The following is a 16184-nucleotide window of genomic DNA, read 5'->3' on the forward strand; positions in this document are numbered from 1 at the left end:
CTACGCCACAAATCTCTGAGTTTATGGCTATAAGTGTGCCGCGTCTTGCGTCAGCGCCCCTCGGTCTGCACTTTTTCCTGGGATAACAGCCTTTATCTTGGTTTAATATTATAATATTTCTCTTTACATCTCTATTTGATATAAACATATCTGAGATCTGGGCGGCATGGGAATAGTCGTATCCCCTCTGTTGTTTTTTTTTATATTACATCTAATACTAGTACTTCATCAAATATTATCCCCTATATCGTTATTTCTACACTAGTTTTCATCAACAAATATCTTTATTGAAATCAACAAAATCCAGAGCAAAACCATGTCTTACGACAGTTCAACGTCCACACCTGATGGATGGGGTGGACCCCGGCCGAGTTTTACATTGTCTGTCGATAGTCGCTCCCTTGGAGCGCCCATGCCTAGCCTGGCATCAGTTTTTGGTAGTGACTCACACTGGTATAATACGGTTACTTTAAGCGGATCTCGTTCTGGCAGCAGTTCAAGGGGAACAGTTGGAAAATCCATCCCTAGTTGGATATCTGGCCTGCGTTCGAAACGGCCAAGTATAACTCGCTTGATCCAAAAAAATTACGAAAATGCTGTCGATTTCAGATCAGTAGAGAGCAAGCTTAATATCAGCACACTATCTCACATTTCTCTGCCAATGGAAAAGCCAAGCGAAACGTTGGCCAAAAAAGAAAGGCTAATGGCGGAAACTGTAGCCAAATACGACTATGAAGACTATCTAAATACGTTTGTCAAGTTGGAGGACAGAAGGTACTTGACAAGTGAACGGGTCATGCAGATGTTAGTGCCGTTTAGAGTCATTCCCGGGAAGATTTTGTTGAGCGAATCCAAGTTTCAGATGGAACAAGCAAAAGGTCCTCTGGGGGCTCACTATATTCTCACGCAGAATACTATTGCCAATGATCCACTGGCCATAGCACTGGCCGAGCGCGAGAAACTCAATGCCGTTAAAGAGATTTCGGTAAGAGTATTCGGATTATTTATAATATATATTACCAAATTATATTCCCAAATTCCCACCTAGAGCATTATATTTATAAGCACTCGTGACTCCAAGGGCTTTAGCATATCCGGCTATATTGACTATGAACAGAGTTTGCGGCACTGCAAGTTGGGCTATTCTTCGGCACACGATTGGGTCAATATTTTTGCCGGTAATCAGCGTCTCGAGCCGAACGAAAACGACCTGAGTTTCATCACATGGAAGACGGGCAAAGTCTTTTACAATAATTCGGATAATTACAAGATTATTCCGGACGCCATGAAGGGTTTGTGTTTCCAGCACAAGGGCGATGGTTGTGTGATTCTTATTGAAAAGCGCATGACTGAGGATAATCCAAACTGCAGTTTTGTGGAATCAGCAAAGAATGGTTCGATCATTATCTATGATCATAAAATAAGGCGAAAAAATTGATGTGACATTAAACGAAATGCAATGAGTCTTATTTTTATGATCTGTTTATTCAAATTACTCTCGACAGCTCTTTGGAGATCATATCAAACCTCTTGGTAGATCAAAAAGGCTGCCATAAACCAAAACAATATCAAGAACATCATAATATTTGGCACACACAATCGCGAAGAAGAGCCTCGGACAAAACAAAATAATCGAGCAGCAATAGGTCAGAGCACAACCAGACTAGACCAGACTGGCTGATGCCGCCTACGTCACCGACAAGCGTCATAAAGAATCTCAGGAGAGCATAAAAGAAACCATACGTATATCTAGTAAAGTTCAGAGAGAACTGGAGAGAGTGTTCCCCATTCACGACCAACATTCAAAGGGGACCGTCAGTAGGCGTTTAAAGCGCTCCAAGACTGGATGCTGCCGTCGCGTAGAAATAAATTCACAAAAATATATTTTAAAAATTCTACTTTACGTAATTTTGTGTGTGTTTTGGTTTGTGTGTGCCGTCTATATGTAGTTGAGTATTGAAAAAACGAAATGGCCGCTGCATTTAGAAAATTCAATTAGTTTCGAGTGTTTTTGTTTTTGGAAGCCAAAAAAGTAAAATGCATTTCTGTCCAGTCTACATTTATGCCTTTGTATTATTCAAAACGATTTTGGCCCTGAGTGGCGATGGTCGTAATGAAATCACAGTGGGTAGGTCTTCAGTCATTCATTCGAATGATTTATTCAATCATTTCCGTTCTGTTTAGGTGCCATTTTCTATGAAAATGAAAAGGAAATCGAACTCAGTTTCGATCAGGCATTTCGTGAGGTCAATAATTTGAAATTCGCGGAACTGCGTTTTGTCACTATCAAGCGATATATGCCATCGAATGATAGTTTCCTGCTACAACAGATTAGTGAGTATCGATCTTGAAGAGAACATGGCCATCGTAAACTTATGAGAAATTCATCTTCCGTGTAGCTTGTGAACTGATTTCCAATGGCGTTGCGGCTATTTTCGGACCAAGTTCAAAGGCAGCTAGTGGTACGTTCACGTTTCTCTCTAAGGCTGAAGACATATGTTCTATTCTGGTTGTTCTCTTTTCTTTTTTTTTGTTGTAGATATTGTGGCGCAAATTGCAAACACGACCGGCATTCCACATATAGAATACGATCTGAAACTGGAGGCTACGCGTCAGGAGCATTTAAATCATCAGATGTCTGTGAATGTGGCACCCACCTTGTCCGTTCTATCGCGTGCCTACTTTGAGATCATCAAAACGAACTATGAATGGCGCACCTTTACACTCATCTACGAAACGCCAGAGGGTCAGCTATACCATCAGTCAGATACCCTTTAATCTCTCATTCTGTATCTCTTATAGGTCTAGCACGCCTACAAGATCTTATGAACATTCATGCTCTTAACAGCGACTACGTAAAGCTCAGAAATCTGGCAGACTATGCAGGGGACTATCGAGTCTTATGGAAAGAGGCAGATGAGACCTTCCATGAACATCGCATCATATTGGATTGTGAGCCGGGAACATTGAAGGAATTACTCAAGATCTCTGTGGATTTCAAGTTACAGGGACCCTTTAGGGTAGCCTATCCATTGGAAAAATATCAATATCTATTATTAAAAATTATGATATTTCTAGAACTGGTTCCTCACACATCTGAATACGCATAGTTCTGGATTAAAGGATATTTATAATGAAGATTTCAAGGCAAATATCACATCAGTGCGTTTGAAAATCGTGGATCCCAATCCCTTTGAGAGGAAAAAGACCCGCATTAGCAGAGTGGATGTAAGTTTGTACTAGAGTTCTGAATGAACTGGAAACCGAATCGATTCTGTGGGACTCAGCATTAGCTTCGTTTGCTCAGCTATAATCTGCGTCTCAGCATTCTCATTATATAAAAACGATTTTTCAAAAAGAAGCGTGTATATCTAAAAACTTCGTTTTTTTACTCGCTCACTCACTATTGAATTTTAATTTTCTGGTAGAGAGAAAGAGAAAGCAACAAACAAATCTTGTCAGTTTTTATCCGCAGTGCTCGCACTCGGTTCAGTTTGTATGTAAAGACATCAAAAATCCTCTCTCACATATTCTATCCTTAGCAAATACTAGGAAACCAAACGATGCTACCCATACTCATCTACGATGCTGTTGTGCTGTTTGCCAATTCGGCCAGGAATATTATAGCTGCCATGCAGCCCTATCATCCACCAAATAGACACTGTGGCAGTCCAAATCCTTGGATGCTGGGACCCTTTATAGTCAATGAAATGAAAACAATATCGGAGGATGATGTGGAGCCGCATTTCAAGACGGAAAACATGAAACTAGATGAAAACGGACAGCGTACACAGTTCAATCTGGAGATCTACAAGCCCACTGTGAACGAGCCTTTGATGATCTGGACACCGGATAATGGGATAAAGAGGCGTCACATTAGTCTGGATCTAGGGGACTCGGGTTCCACACAGGATTTCTCGGTGCAAAGGAAGGTCTACACTGTTGTCACGCACTATGAAGAGCCATATTTTATGATGAAGTATGAAGCCAAAGCAGTCTGTGGATGTTTTTTCAAGTGTTTTCTACTTCTTTCTTTTAGGGAAGATCATGAGAACTTCAGAGGTCGCGAAAAATACGAAGGCTATGCTGTGGATCTCATCAGTAAATTGTCAGAGCTTTTGGAATTTGATTATGAGTTTATGATTGTCAATGGCAATGGCAAATACAATTCAGAGACCAAGCAATGGGATGGCATTATAAGAAAACTAATAGATCACGTGGGTAACAAAAAGAAAACTATAGAAATATGTTCTTAATTTGAGTTCCAACCACAGCATGCCCAAATAGGAGTCTGCGACCTGACCATCACCCAACTTCGACGCTCTGTAGTGGACTTTACGGTTCCCTTTATGCAGTTGGGGATCAGTATACTGCACTACAAGAGTCCTCCAGAGCCAAAGAACCAATTTGCCTTCCTAGAACCCTTTGCTGTGGAGGTCTGGATCTACATGATCTTTGCACAGCTGGTGATGACTTTGGCTTTTGTGTTGATAGCCAGGTGAGAGTCCTTATGAGATCGGCTTGTATGCCTTATAATTCAAAGTTCTTTTTGTAGACTTTCCTATCGCGAATGGTTGCCACCAAATCCGGCCATCCCGGACCCCGATGAATTGGAAAATATATGGAATGTAAACAACTCCACGTGGCTTATGGTGGGATCTATCATGCAACAGGGTTGCGATATACTCCCCAGGTTGGACATGGTATTCTAAAGAAAAAAGATCATAAGATGATCATTATTTTGTTTTATTTTCAGAGGCCCTCACATGCGAATTCTCACGGGAATGTGGTGGTTCTTTGCTTTGATGATGCTCAGTACCTACACTGCTAATTTGGCTGCCTTTTTGACCAGTAACAAATGGCAGAGTACCATCAAAGATTTACAGGGTCTCATTGAACAGGATGAAGTGAAGTACGGCAGCATGCGTGGTGGCAGTACTTCGCTGTTCTTTTCGGAATCGAATGAGACCGACTATCAGAGGGCCTGGAATCAAATGAAGGACTTTAATCCATCGGCATTCACCACCACCAACAAGGAGGGTGTCGCACGAGTACGAAAGGAAAAGGGCTCCTATGCTTTTTTGATGGAGACCACCAGCCTTACCTATAATATTGAAAGGAACTGCGATTTGACACAGATTGGCGAACAGATTGGAGAGAAACATTATGGTTTGGCAGTGCCATTGGGTAAGGAATTATCTAGCATAAAATATAAGAGATATTTATTTGTACATTCCCTTATTTCGATTTAGGAGCTGACTATCGCACTAACCTAAGTGTTTCCATACTTCAATTGAGCGAGAAGGGTGAGCTCTACAAAATGAAGAACAAGTGGTGGAAGAACCACAACGTTACCTGCGACACCTTCCATGAGGTGGACGGGGATGAGCTATCGATTATCGAGCTGGGCGGTGTATTCCTTGTACTAGCTGGAGGCGTGCTCACTGGCGTGATTTTGGGCATATTTGAGTTCCTCTGGAATGTCCAGCATGTGGCTGTTGAGGAACGTGTCACACCCTGGCAGGCACTGAAAGCGGAACTCATCTTTGCCCTCAAATTTTGGGTGCCCAAGAAACCCCTAAGAATATCCGGTAGCAGCGAGAAATCCTCCTCTCGTAGATCATCTGGCTCTAAGAAGAGTCGCAGCAAGACGGGCAGTTAGGAAAACAAAAACATAAACTGTGTAATAACATTTAAAGTTGAATTAAAATTATTTCTTGAACGTGAAACTGAAGAGAAGTCCACAAGGAAATTGGGCAATCTATGGTTTTGGTCGCTTTGATTTATGCATATACATATGTACATATATATTTTGTGCTATATTTATAGAGACTTTTTGTGGACTACTTACTTAGAGGGTGCTTTAGGGGTATATAAGACTAGATCGGAGACTTGTATGTGGATCTCAAAGATGGTTTTAGAGAGCTTAAGAGCTTATTAAAAGTATCTGAAACTTAGGAAATATTTCAGTCTAAGGGTATAAAATATTCGACTCTCTTACTGCTTTTTTGTGGTACCCTACTTAGCCGGCTATGGGGGCGTCCGGTTAGCCTAATTTTAGAGAACATTTAGTTTTCATTTATTGGTCCATTTCCAGCTACAGATGATGCCCAGGGTCTGCCTGGTCGATACAGAGCGTTTCTCTCTCTCTTTTTTTTTGTGATGCGTGTTATCCATAAAACAAATGGCTCCTTCCACCCACGATTGTTGTTGCTCTCCCAGATAGAGAGAGAGAGAGAGAGAGAGAGAGAGCGAGAGAGAGGGATCGTAGACAGCTCCATAAAATTTCATTTTTTGTGCTTCTTTCTCAGTGCCTTGCGAGCAGTACCCCGGCACGGATCCGGACCAGTTTTCGTTTTTTTTTGTCAATCTATACTTATTTTTTACGCCCGATTGGCAAAAATTTCGAGCATTTTCCTAGAGTATTTCGTGAAGTGAATTGGAACACTGGGATATCGAGTCTTCAATATATATCATATCGATATAATGCTTAACTTTACGTGACACATCGTGATGTCTGTCATACAGTTCCTAGTGCTAGTGGCTCTATTTTGTTCCAGCAACGCCAATGATGAGGCTTTGGTGGTGAAAATTGGTTGGTAGACCTGCACATATGAATCTTGTATATAGTAAATATGTAAAATAATGTTCATTCAGGGGCCATTTTCTTCGATACGGAAATGAAGCTCGCTGAAGCATTTGATGTGGCCGTGGAAGAAGTGAATGCCGTAAATCCTATCCTACGATTGGAACCCATCAAACATTATATGACAATTGATGACAGCATTGTCTTACAGGATCTTTGTAAGTAGTTTCCAATCTTCGTTAAGGATTGTATAGATATGTTTAAAAATTTTTTTAGCTTGCGAGTTGATTGGAAATGGTGTCGCTGCTATTTTTGGACCAAGTTCAAAGACGAACAGCGGTAAGTTCTTCTGTTTTTTCCTTTTTCCGGCCCATAGTTAAATTATTTTTAAACAAAAATCATATGCTCTAGCGTCATAAAATAATGTCTAGCCGTATATACATATATGTATAAATCCATAAAGATTAGAGAGCAAGAGAGAGGGAGAGAGGGAGAGTCTTCTAAAGGCTCGTCCCATTATGCCGCCAACCTCGTTAATGATTCTTCAGAATATCCAAACACACTCTCACATAAAAATCGGGCCACGCAGCATCCAAAAGATCCAAATAATTTTGCAGTAAATAAAAGACTTTTGAACCGATGCCAAGAATACATTTCCCCCTCTCGATTGTCGTTTGGTTTGTGTTGTGCTCTTCGTGTTTTGCTCAGCACTTTCATTGTAGGTTTTGTTAGTTCCCCAGATCATTCTAAACAAAAATATACACACTCTCTCTCTCTCTCTCTATATATATATATGTATATCTCTTGTTATCGTGCTCTCTTTTGCAGATATTGTTGAGGTTTTGTGTAATATGACGGGTATACCACATCTGCAGTTCGATTGGCATCCCCAGCAGTCGTTTAGGGAGAGACTCAACCATCAGATGACTGTCAATGTGGCACCAATGGAACTGATGCTATCGAATGCCTTTTCGGATATTTTGGGCAGCAAGCCCTTCGATTGGAAGTCCTTTACCATTGCCTATGAGAAGAGTACTCGTGAGTATTGTTGGTCCGATATTTTACTTTAAGCAAGTGAGCCGGGGGTTGGCGTACAAGCGAAGCGAGTGCGCAGGGGACTTATTTTAAGTTTATGTTCTTATTGTTAACTATGTTATTAACTATATTATTAGGTTGTCTTTTCAGTGTTAAAACCTTACTAAATTCTTTAAACGTCTCATCTAAAAACTCTTACACTCTACTGAAATTTTGTTCTCTACTATAACATTAAATATCCGCAATAGCATTCCCAGCATGTTAGATATCTATGGAATCTTATCATCAATAGTCTGTTAGCTTTTCCCAATCAATACCTACCCCCTTCCTCCCTTAGACCTCAATCGCCTGCAGCACATCTTTGCCTGGAAACAGCTTCATAAAACGGGTATCAAAATGCAGGAATTCCAGCGTGGTGACGACTATCGCATACTGTGGAAAAGAATCAATAATGCCCGAGAAAAGTTTGTGCTATTGGACTGTCCCTCCGATATTCTGGTGGATGTAGTAAATGCCTCTATAGACTTCAATATGACAGGGTCTTTCAATGTGAGTATCCTTGATATACAAAAATAAATTATTGATTTTTGATGATTTCTTCTTTCGCAGAATCTATTCCTAACCAATCTGGATACCCATGTTAGTGGCATAGATCGTTTCTATTCCAGAGAGTTTACAGTGACAGTGGCAGCTGTAAGACTACGAACATATATTCCACCGCCAGTTCATGATGAAATTGACGTATTCGACAATGAAGTGGATACTAGGGTAGGTCCTCAGTATAAAAGTGACTTTAATTGGTTCGTAAATTAATCTTTTTTATAAAGTTTGATTCTCTAGGAACGCAGCTTGTTTATGATGCTGTGGTTCTATTCTACAATGCTCTGCTGGATATGAGTCAACGATCAGGTTTCTATATGCCACAGTTTAGCTGCGGCCATGGCTTTTGGCAACCAGGACCACATGTAGTACAGAAAATGAAGGAGGTAGATGAGAGCACATCAAAATCCAATCAATAACTAATCTTAAATGATGTTGCAGCTCACACCGAAGCAAATAAAGCCTCCCTTTAAGACCCAACGTCTGAAGATCAATGCGAATGGCCAGCGTGAAGATTTCAATTTGGAAGTGTACAATCCTCTCATCGATCGCGTGACCCACATTTGGAATAAAGATTTTCAGCTTGTGGATATTGAGAAAATAAAGGAGAACTCCAGTCAGGCGGTGAAGCAGAGACGTCTGGAGAACAAAGAGGATTTCTCGCAGAAAGCCGTGCGGTTTACAGTGGCCACTCGTGTGGGTAAGCCGTACTTTAGCTGGCGGTAAGTAAGCCCTAAATATTCTAGCTATGTCTTTTATATACCTCTACACCAATTTTCAGAGACGAACCCGAAGGCGTTCACTATGAAGGCAATGAACGTTTTGAGGGCTATGCCGTGGATTTAATATATAAATTGGCAGAGGAATGCAAATTCGATTTCGATTTCGAACCTGTTAGAGATAATAAATATGGTAGCTATGATGCGGCAACCGATGAATGGGATGGCATCATACGACAGCTGATTGACAATGTAAGATACAGCAGCTATGCTTAAAAGATACACAGCACTATTTCCTCTACTCTCATTTTAGAATGCTCAAATAGGTATCTGTGACTTGACCATTACCCAGGCACGTCGTTCAGTTGTGGATTTCACTGTACCCTTCATGCAATTGGGCATCAGCATTCTTTCGTACAAGGAGCCGCCACCCAAGGCGGATATTTATGGCTTCCTCAATCCGTATGGTGTGGAGGTTTGGCTTTATGTAATGATTGCCATGATGATCACATCGATGGCCATGATTTTGGCCGGACGCATGGATCATGGATCATGGGAACCTCCGACGGAGAATGCCAATCATGAGCTGGTGCGTCACAATATCTGGAATATGCATAATACCATGTGGCTGGTGTTGGGTTCTATACTAACGCAAGGCTGTGATCTGTTGCCAAGGTAAGTAAATCGGAATACATTTATTTTTCTTATATATATATAAATTTTTTTTTTTTTCAGGGGTCTTCCCATGCGTCTGCTGACCGCCTTCTGGTGGATCTTTGCCCTGCTTATATCTCAGACATATATCGCAAAACTGGCTGCCTTTATAACCTCTTCGAAGTTGTCGGGGAATATAGCCTCCCTGCATGACCTTATTGACCAAAATAAGGTACAGTTCGGGACCATACGCGGTGGAGCCACATCCGTTTACTTTTCCGAATCTAACGACACGGAGAATCGCATGGCCTGGAACAAGATGTTGTCTTTTAAGCCAGATGCCTTCACCAAAAACAACGAAGAAGGTGTGGATCGGGTAAAACTCAGCCGTGGAGCCTATGCCTTTCTCATGGAGACCACCAATCTGCAGTACTATGTGCAGAGGAATTGTGAGCTAACACAAATTGGAGAGAGTTTTGGCGAGAAGCATTACGGCATAGCAGTGCCATTGAGTGAGTGTTGAATGTACCTACCTGCATTTCTCCACGGGAATTCTATATATTTTTTCTATTGCCTCTATAGATGCCAATTTTCGATCGAATCTCAGTGTGGGTATACTCAAGCTCAGCGAACAGGGTGTTCTCTACAATTTGAGGAACAAATGGTTCAATAGCAATGAAAGCACTTGTGTCGAGGACTCGACCATCGATGATGGACAATTCGATATGGATTCTGTGGGTGGACTTTTCGTAGTGCTCGTTGTGGGCCTATTTATTGCATTTATCATTGGCATAGCAGAGTTCCTGTGGCATGTCCATCGCATTGCAGTGAAAGAGATGGTTCGTACTTTTATAAATATGTCCTTTGAATATGATGATTGATAGTTCTACATTTATAGATACCCACCAAGTTAGCTTTGAAAGCAGAGATTAACTTTCTCTTACGCTTCTGGCTGACTAGGAAGCCTTTGCACACCTATCGCCAGAGTCGAGACTCGACCTCCACGGGCTACTCCTCCCTGCAACAGTTATCGAGTGCCTCTAACGAAAAAAAGAGGAAAAAGACAAAGAAAAGAGCGGAGTAGTAAATGGATGGAAAGGCTTGCAAACATTCAGTGAAATATGTATATAGAATAGAGATAGGATACTATAGAGCTAAGCTTTGAAGGGAAACCATGATATAATTTAAAATAAAAAAAATGTGTATCATTATGGAATTTATTCTACTGGCTTTGTGTTTGTGGCAGAGTGGATAAAGTAGTAGATGTAGGAGGAGTTATTATTACAAGCTAAGGTCGTTCGAGAGCCGTGTGGATCGTGAGATCGGTAGCGTAAACTGTTATCCTGGGTGCTAACATCGCTGTTGCTCTGTTTCAGCTGCTTCCCTAAAATTCTTGTCCTCTGTGATTCTTGCTATTTCGAATCGCCGGCGTAATTTCCAACCAATTCCCTTCCAAAAACAGCGTTTTATTAAAACAATGGCAGGGACATTCAAGGCAGACAACAGCAGCTTTTTAATCCGCACTCATTAACATTCCCGACAGCCAATTGCCACCCACAAATTTGGGCATCTTAAGGGCCCATAGACCCGTCAACTGTCGGGACATAATTAACCCTTATTTGTACATTTTATTGCCTGCACCATAAAAGAGCCATTTAAATTACAAAGCGCAATACAAAAACCTTTGGCCATTCAGCCATTTGGCAGGCCCGGCCCGGCCCGGATCGGCGTCGAGTCGAGTGCTGGCATTCAGGGTCCAGGACCCCATAAAGGCCGCGAAATTGTCTGAGGTGGAATGCTGATTGTTGAGTGGCATTTAACTTTAAGGAAATTTTCGACGGTCGAGGTCTGGCTGCTGTTGCCTTAAAGCAGCTTACAATTTACAGTTTGGCCACCGCCGCACAGTGGGCCAAGCCGCTTAACTGCCATAATCCAAGTATCTGGCCAGAACGCAGCAGCAGCAGCAGCAGCAGCATCAGTAGACCCACACTTGACCCTTTCACAGCTACTCCTCTTTCTCCTCTCTTCTTTCCCATCCCAAACCATTCATTGCCCTTTTCTGTTTTCTCGTTTTTTTATGTTGCGGGACCCATCAATGTTGAATGGGAGTGCGTGTCTGATGCGGGCAATGGTCATCATCGAAGTGGTTTCGGCAGGAAGAATTTGCTTGTTAGGTCATAAAAATTCAATACCTAAGGGGGGAAACTAGTGGCCAGCCCTTGATAAAGCTTCGCAAAAATCTGCTCTGACTCTCTGAGTGTAATTGGAACTGGTGGTGGCTTGTTTAAGGGGCAACTGGTTTTGGAAGCCACCACCCCAAAGCTTGACCAGTTTTTGCAACCCTTTTTGATGGATGCACTTCTATAATTCCCAATAGGTTAAAGCTGCCTTCATGTACATATAGATTGTGCATTTGTCCAACTCTTTACCAGCCTTGTGCAGTGGCAATACCGCAAGCAATGAAGCTTCAACTGAGCTGCGATTATTGCTAGTTGAAAACTTTAGCCAATAACTCGCCCTCTGTTCCGTTCCGCAAGGTTCTGATACAGTGAGGCAATTTTTTTAAGGTCCCAAAAGGGCCGAATTATGAATACATTTCAAGAAGTATAAGCTTTAGAGCTAAAGGATGGTATTCCATTAGAAACCATTAGGGCAATAGCTCTGCTAGCACTCCAGGTTAACAGCCTGTTATGGCTCTCTGTCAAAGAGCCTGTGGCCGCTGCCGAGTGCAGATCACACGGCTCTCGAGCGGCCATAGCTTGCAAGCTAGATCTTATTAAGCATCAAAACCCAATGTGAACAGCCATTAAAATATACATACATACAGTAAATAGCTTCATCTGACGTTTTAAAAAAGTATAGGATTAATATTATTATGACCAATTATTCTGCTAATGATATCCGTAAATTGTCCGACATAAATCGCATTCGCATTCTTTCAATCATTCCAACCCAACACCCTCAGAATCCAGCTTATTCATTAGGTGGGGATCAACGCACGAGTGGCTAACAAATCATTTAATATAGACATTCCTCGCATCTCTGTCAAAAGTGACATGGTCCCACAAGCTTATTAACCCTTGTCAGGGAAATGCCTTCGGGTCAAAAAAAAATCCACTAAACGGATGTTGGCCATCAAACAACAACAAAAACTACAACACCCCATAACCCCCCACACACAGGCAGAGAAAAAAAAGCCATAAAAAACAGACGCAGTCGATTGCCTCATCGACGGAGCGGAAACAATTGACTCGATTACACGGCAAACAAAAACAACTTGCCAACATAAACATGACAGACCAATAAAAGCAACAACAGGACTCCACTAGGACACAAAAGGATACAACAGAAAAAGGGCAGCCAACCCCGGGAAAAAAGAGGAAATACTCGTTCTATCAAATAAACGGTAGGTTCGAGGGCCGAAGACCGTGATACCCTAAGATAACCAGTTGTCTTATAGGAGCCCAAGTTTGATTGATGCCAGAAGGAGTTTTTTTTTATAAGAACTGGTTTATAATTTCTATTAAAGATATCCTATATCTGTATCCTGTATTATTCTGTGTATCTACATAAATCCTACGTCTTCCAATCTTGGCGGCTTTGATTTATACTCTTTTGAATGCCGATAGCTTAAAACCTGAGGCCCAAATTAAGCATTGAGCCATATATTTGGTTTGAAATTGATGTTATTAAGGACATACATAGGTATGATTGTAAAAGTTATTAGGGGCAAGCTCTTTGCGCACTCACTTCCCTCCTTTGCCAAGCCCCGACTCACTGACCCATTCTCTCCGTCCTGAGATTGGGACCCACGCAATTCCGACATGCACACTCGCACATTGGATCTTTCTATTTCTTTATCTTTTATGGATGGATCTTTTATTTGTTACTATTTGACATGTTCCTTGCTTTTTTAGATCGACGGCCCACATATTAGATAGGACCTCAAATTTCATTGCCTAACCTCTAATCAAAATCAAAGCACCCTCTTGTAGGGTATGACCAGAGGAATAACAATGTTGCAAGTGTAAAGAGTGCGTGTGAAGGGATGTCCGATGGCATTGGGTTTTGTGTTTCGTGTTTTGGGGCTTGGGGTTTTGGATTGACCTCAGCCAGAGAGAGAGAGAGCACGAGTTCACTTCTCTGGTTGATTTTTTTATCCGACATCTTTTTGAGCATGTTTTGATTTGAATAAATGTGTGTGTTGACTCCACTGCACTGCCTTTATTTTGATTTCGTTGTCGAATTGTTTGCTGCTGCTGCGAGTGAGTGCCTTAAACCGCATTGTAGAATTTTCGTTATTGTTAGATATGCCACACAATTTGAAAAACGTTTTGGCAAAAAAAACCACAAATTGTTTTATTATCTGTGTGGCAGCATTCTTTTTTTAATGGTATATAAAATTTTAATTGTTATTTATTGGGAGGCGATGGATGGGTGTGGAATCCAGTTGTTGTTGGGTTAATTGGTTGCTCAGCTGGTGACCAAAAAGGGGGTGCAAATATTTGTATATGCAGTGAAGTGCATTCACTAAATTAAATTTCAACAATTATTCGATCAAGTAAACAGGGAATACTCTTTTGTTGAAACATTGATTAATTTTGTTCACGGTTTTACATGTTGAGTTAATTCAGTTAATTAAATTAATTTTTAGATTTTAATTGGTAATTATGGAAAGTAATATAACAGGCAGGATGGAAAGATAAAACGTATCATCATCCACTTTTAGAGAAAGTGTAGGAGTAGGCACAAAATTTCGATGGATTTTATAATCAGTATTCCGCCAATGGTGTACGGTGCACACCCACACAAATCTCCGCCGGAAAGTGCAGTTCTAGGCATCCACAATGCATTTTAAACAACAAGTTGTCGAGAGGTCCGGCCGCAACACTGCCCGATAATTGTTGCTCTGGGGCAGCAGAAGAGAGCCAATATGTTGGCTTGTATTTTCGTGAGGAGCACGGGCGACTCGAATGTGGCGTGGGTGTGTGCCTGGGAGCTGGTGAAATTTCGGGAAATTCAACCAGCTAACCAGCAGAAAGCAAGCTGGCAAATAAAAACAATGCCAAAACACAGCACGACGTAGGAGGTGGAGCCCGCCCCGGGGCCTACAGGACGGCGGAAGCTGAGGCTGGCTCCTGTTCGTGAGGCTCAGGCTCAGGCAGAGGTACAAATTCAATATGGCGTCACAGAGGAAGTGCCACAGACGCACGGTGCATGTGCATTTGTGTAGGAGGAGGAGGTGGGGGGGGTCCATGTGCATGTCCATGTGCATGTGTGTGTGCTCTCTCATTGAACCAACAGCTTGTGGCGTCAATTTGTGGACATTATTGTTTCATGACTGCCAACTGGTTGGGCGGGTGCAACGTGCTACGTGCAACGTGCCACACATGAAACGAAAAGCGAGGCCTAAGCAAAGCTACCCGGAAAACTCGCCACAATCACAGGATAACAGTTTTCCATGGGATCTGTTGCGGGGGGCGGGAATCCATCTATTGTTATTTGATGCAGCTGCAACTGCAACAACAGTAGCTCTGTGCCACTGTGCCACACAACTGTGATCTCATTTTTCGATTATTTACGCGTAGATTTGTGTGTTAAATTTGTGCCAAAAATTAATTGCGAAGCGCGGTTTTCTGGTTCTCTTTTTGAAATGCCAGCCAGAAGAATGTCCATTCGACGGCAGATTCGGGGCCGCCGAGATAATTATGCCCCAATTAGTGTTTGGTTGTTCGAATGGGAAATCAATTACGGAGATATTCAAGATGAAAATATTTAAATTGGTATAGAATTTTGTGGACCCTAACATAGCTGGATTGCCGAAATAGCTCGAAAATATATGAATATGTTTTGGGGTTGGCTATTCTTCCTTTTCTGCCAAACATATAATCAAAATTATTCTACCTTCTATAAGAGTATACAAATGTTAACAAAATGTGTGTACAATATTTCCGCTTAATCATATTTCAAAGAACTATACATAAATTCTACTAATTATCCAAACATATATGTTGCATTTTATTGTTTCTGGACTCTATGTTTAAAATTGCTAAAATAAATGGAAAATAGTTGCTTTTCCTTTTTGGATTTGAATAAATGCAATGAATTTTCAGCAGCTAGAAAAATCATGGCATATGCCTAATGTTCTATCAGAGAGTTGATAGAGTTTGTGTCCGCTGGATGTATGTTTCCCATGTGGACCCTATTTCCTGAGCACGGCATAAATCAACTGCCAGTGTGCCTTTCTTAGCTCCCAGAAATCCTAAAAACTTCTCTTCAAACACTAAAGCCCCAACCAATATCCGTCTGCAAATGAGTGTAGAGGAACAACCAGTTGAAATGCCCAACTGCTGGACATTTACAAACGTATTAATTGATTTTCATTCTCTCGATGTTGGGCAGGAGAATCCCCCCGTCTGTCCTAGCCCCTGTTCTCCTCTGTAGCTGACCCCTGTCCTGCCCTCTGTTGGCCTGTAAAGTTGATTTGATTTTGAAGTCAATGTCAAATGCGTGTCTTGACTGCCGTTCTCGAATTTGTGAAAGTTTCGATTGGGGGAATGGAAAGTACGAAGTAGCATCCAGGGGCAACC

At 41.6% G+C, this 16184-nt stretch overlaps 3 protein-coding genes and 1 non-coding gene across 4 annotated transcripts; all 4 read left to right on the forward strand.

Moving 5' to 3' along the window:
- The first annotated feature begins 211 nt into the window (after positions 1–211).
- Positions 212–1471, forward strand: LOC4816270 (cilia- and flagella-associated protein 299). Its single transcript, XM_001356047.4, has 2 exons — positions 212–985; positions 1049–1471. Exons 1-2 carry the CDS (start codon positions 317–319, stop codon positions 1436–1438), a joined length of 1059 nt encoding a protein of 352 aa, XP_001356083.4. The 5' UTR covers positions 212–316; the 3' UTR covers positions 1439–1471.
- Positions 1472–2011: 540 nt separating this feature from the next.
- On the forward strand, positions 2012–5734 carry GluRIIA (Glutamate receptor IIA). The gene is made up of 12 exons (XM_001356046.4): positions 2012–2128; positions 2185–2334; positions 2400–2462; positions 2540–2746; positions 2803–3020; positions 3079–3228; positions 3543–3979; positions 4040–4217; positions 4275–4498; positions 4556–4693; positions 4757–5187; positions 5253–5734. The coding sequence occupies exons 1-12, from the start codon at positions 2038–2040 to the stop codon at positions 5660–5662; spliced, it is 2697 nt and encodes an 898-aa protein (XP_001356082.2). The 5' UTR covers positions 2012–2037; the 3' UTR covers positions 5663–5734.
- A 779-nt stretch (positions 5735–6513) lies between these two features.
- Positions 6514–10793, forward strand: GluRIIB (Glutamate receptor IIB). The gene is made up of 13 exons (XM_001356045.4): positions 6514–6595; positions 6658–6804; positions 6863–6925; positions 7415–7624; positions 7959–8170; positions 8231–8389; positions 8449–8607; positions 8663–8943; positions 9003–9192; positions 9254–9615; positions 9676–10106; positions 10177–10433; positions 10493–10793. The coding sequence occupies exons 1-13, from the start codon at positions 6514–6516 to the stop codon at positions 10676–10678; spliced, it is 2739 nt and encodes a 912-aa protein (XP_001356081.3). The 3' UTR covers positions 10679–10793.
- A 1231-nt stretch (positions 10794–12024) lies between these two features.
- Positions 12025–12174, forward strand: LOC6902593 (U4 spliceosomal RNA). The gene has a single exon (XR_053151.2). It is a non-coding gene; the product is annotated as a U4 spliceosomal RNA (small nuclear RNA).
- Positions 12175–16184: the final 4010 nt, after the last annotated feature.

The sequence above is a fragment of the Drosophila pseudoobscura genome, chromosome 4 (genome assembly GCF_009870125.1).
Source record: "Drosophila pseudoobscura strain MV-25-SWS-2005 chromosome 4, UCI_Dpse_MV25, whole genome shotgun sequence".
Classification (NCBI taxonomy): domain Eukaryota; kingdom Metazoa; phylum Arthropoda; class Insecta; order Diptera; family Drosophilidae; genus Drosophila; species Drosophila pseudoobscura.

What these genes read in the sequence shown, in the direction of transcription:
- LOC4816270 (XM_001356047.4), top strand. Translation starts at nt 317, where the DNA reads ATGTCTTACGACAGTTCAACGTCCACACCTGATGGATGGGGTGGACCC. An exon ending in ATGCCGTTAAAGAGATTTCG is followed by an intron (nt 986 to 1,048) that starts GTAAGAGTATTC and finishes ATTCCCACCTAG; the next exon opens with AGCATTATATTTATAAGCAC.
- GluRIIA (XM_001356046.4), top strand. Translation starts at nt 2,038, where the DNA reads ATGCATTTCTGTCCAGTCTACATTTATGCCTTTGTATTATTCAAAACG. An exon ending in TTTCCTGCTACAACAGATTA is followed by an intron (nt 2,335 to 2,399) that starts GTGAGTATCGAT and finishes TCTTCCGTGTAG; the next exon opens with CTTGTGAACTGATTTCCAAT. An exon ending in TAAGAAAACTAATAGATCAC is followed by an intron (nt 4,218 to 4,274) that starts GTGGGTAACAAA and finishes TTCCAACCACAG; the next exon opens with CATGCCCAAATAGGAGTCTG.
- GluRIIB (XM_001356045.4), top strand. Translation starts at nt 6,514, where the DNA reads ATGTCTGTCATACAGTTCCTAGTGCTAGTGGCTCTATTTTGTTCCAGC. An exon ending in ATATGACAGGGTCTTTCAAT is followed by an intron (nt 8,171 to 8,230) that starts GTGAGTATCCTT and finishes CTTCTTTCGCAG; the next exon opens with AATCTATTCCTAACCAATCT. An exon ending in TACGACAGCTGATTGACAAT is followed by an intron (nt 9,193 to 9,253) that starts GTAAGATACAGC and finishes CTCTCATTTTAG; the next exon opens with AATGCTCAAATAGGTATCTG.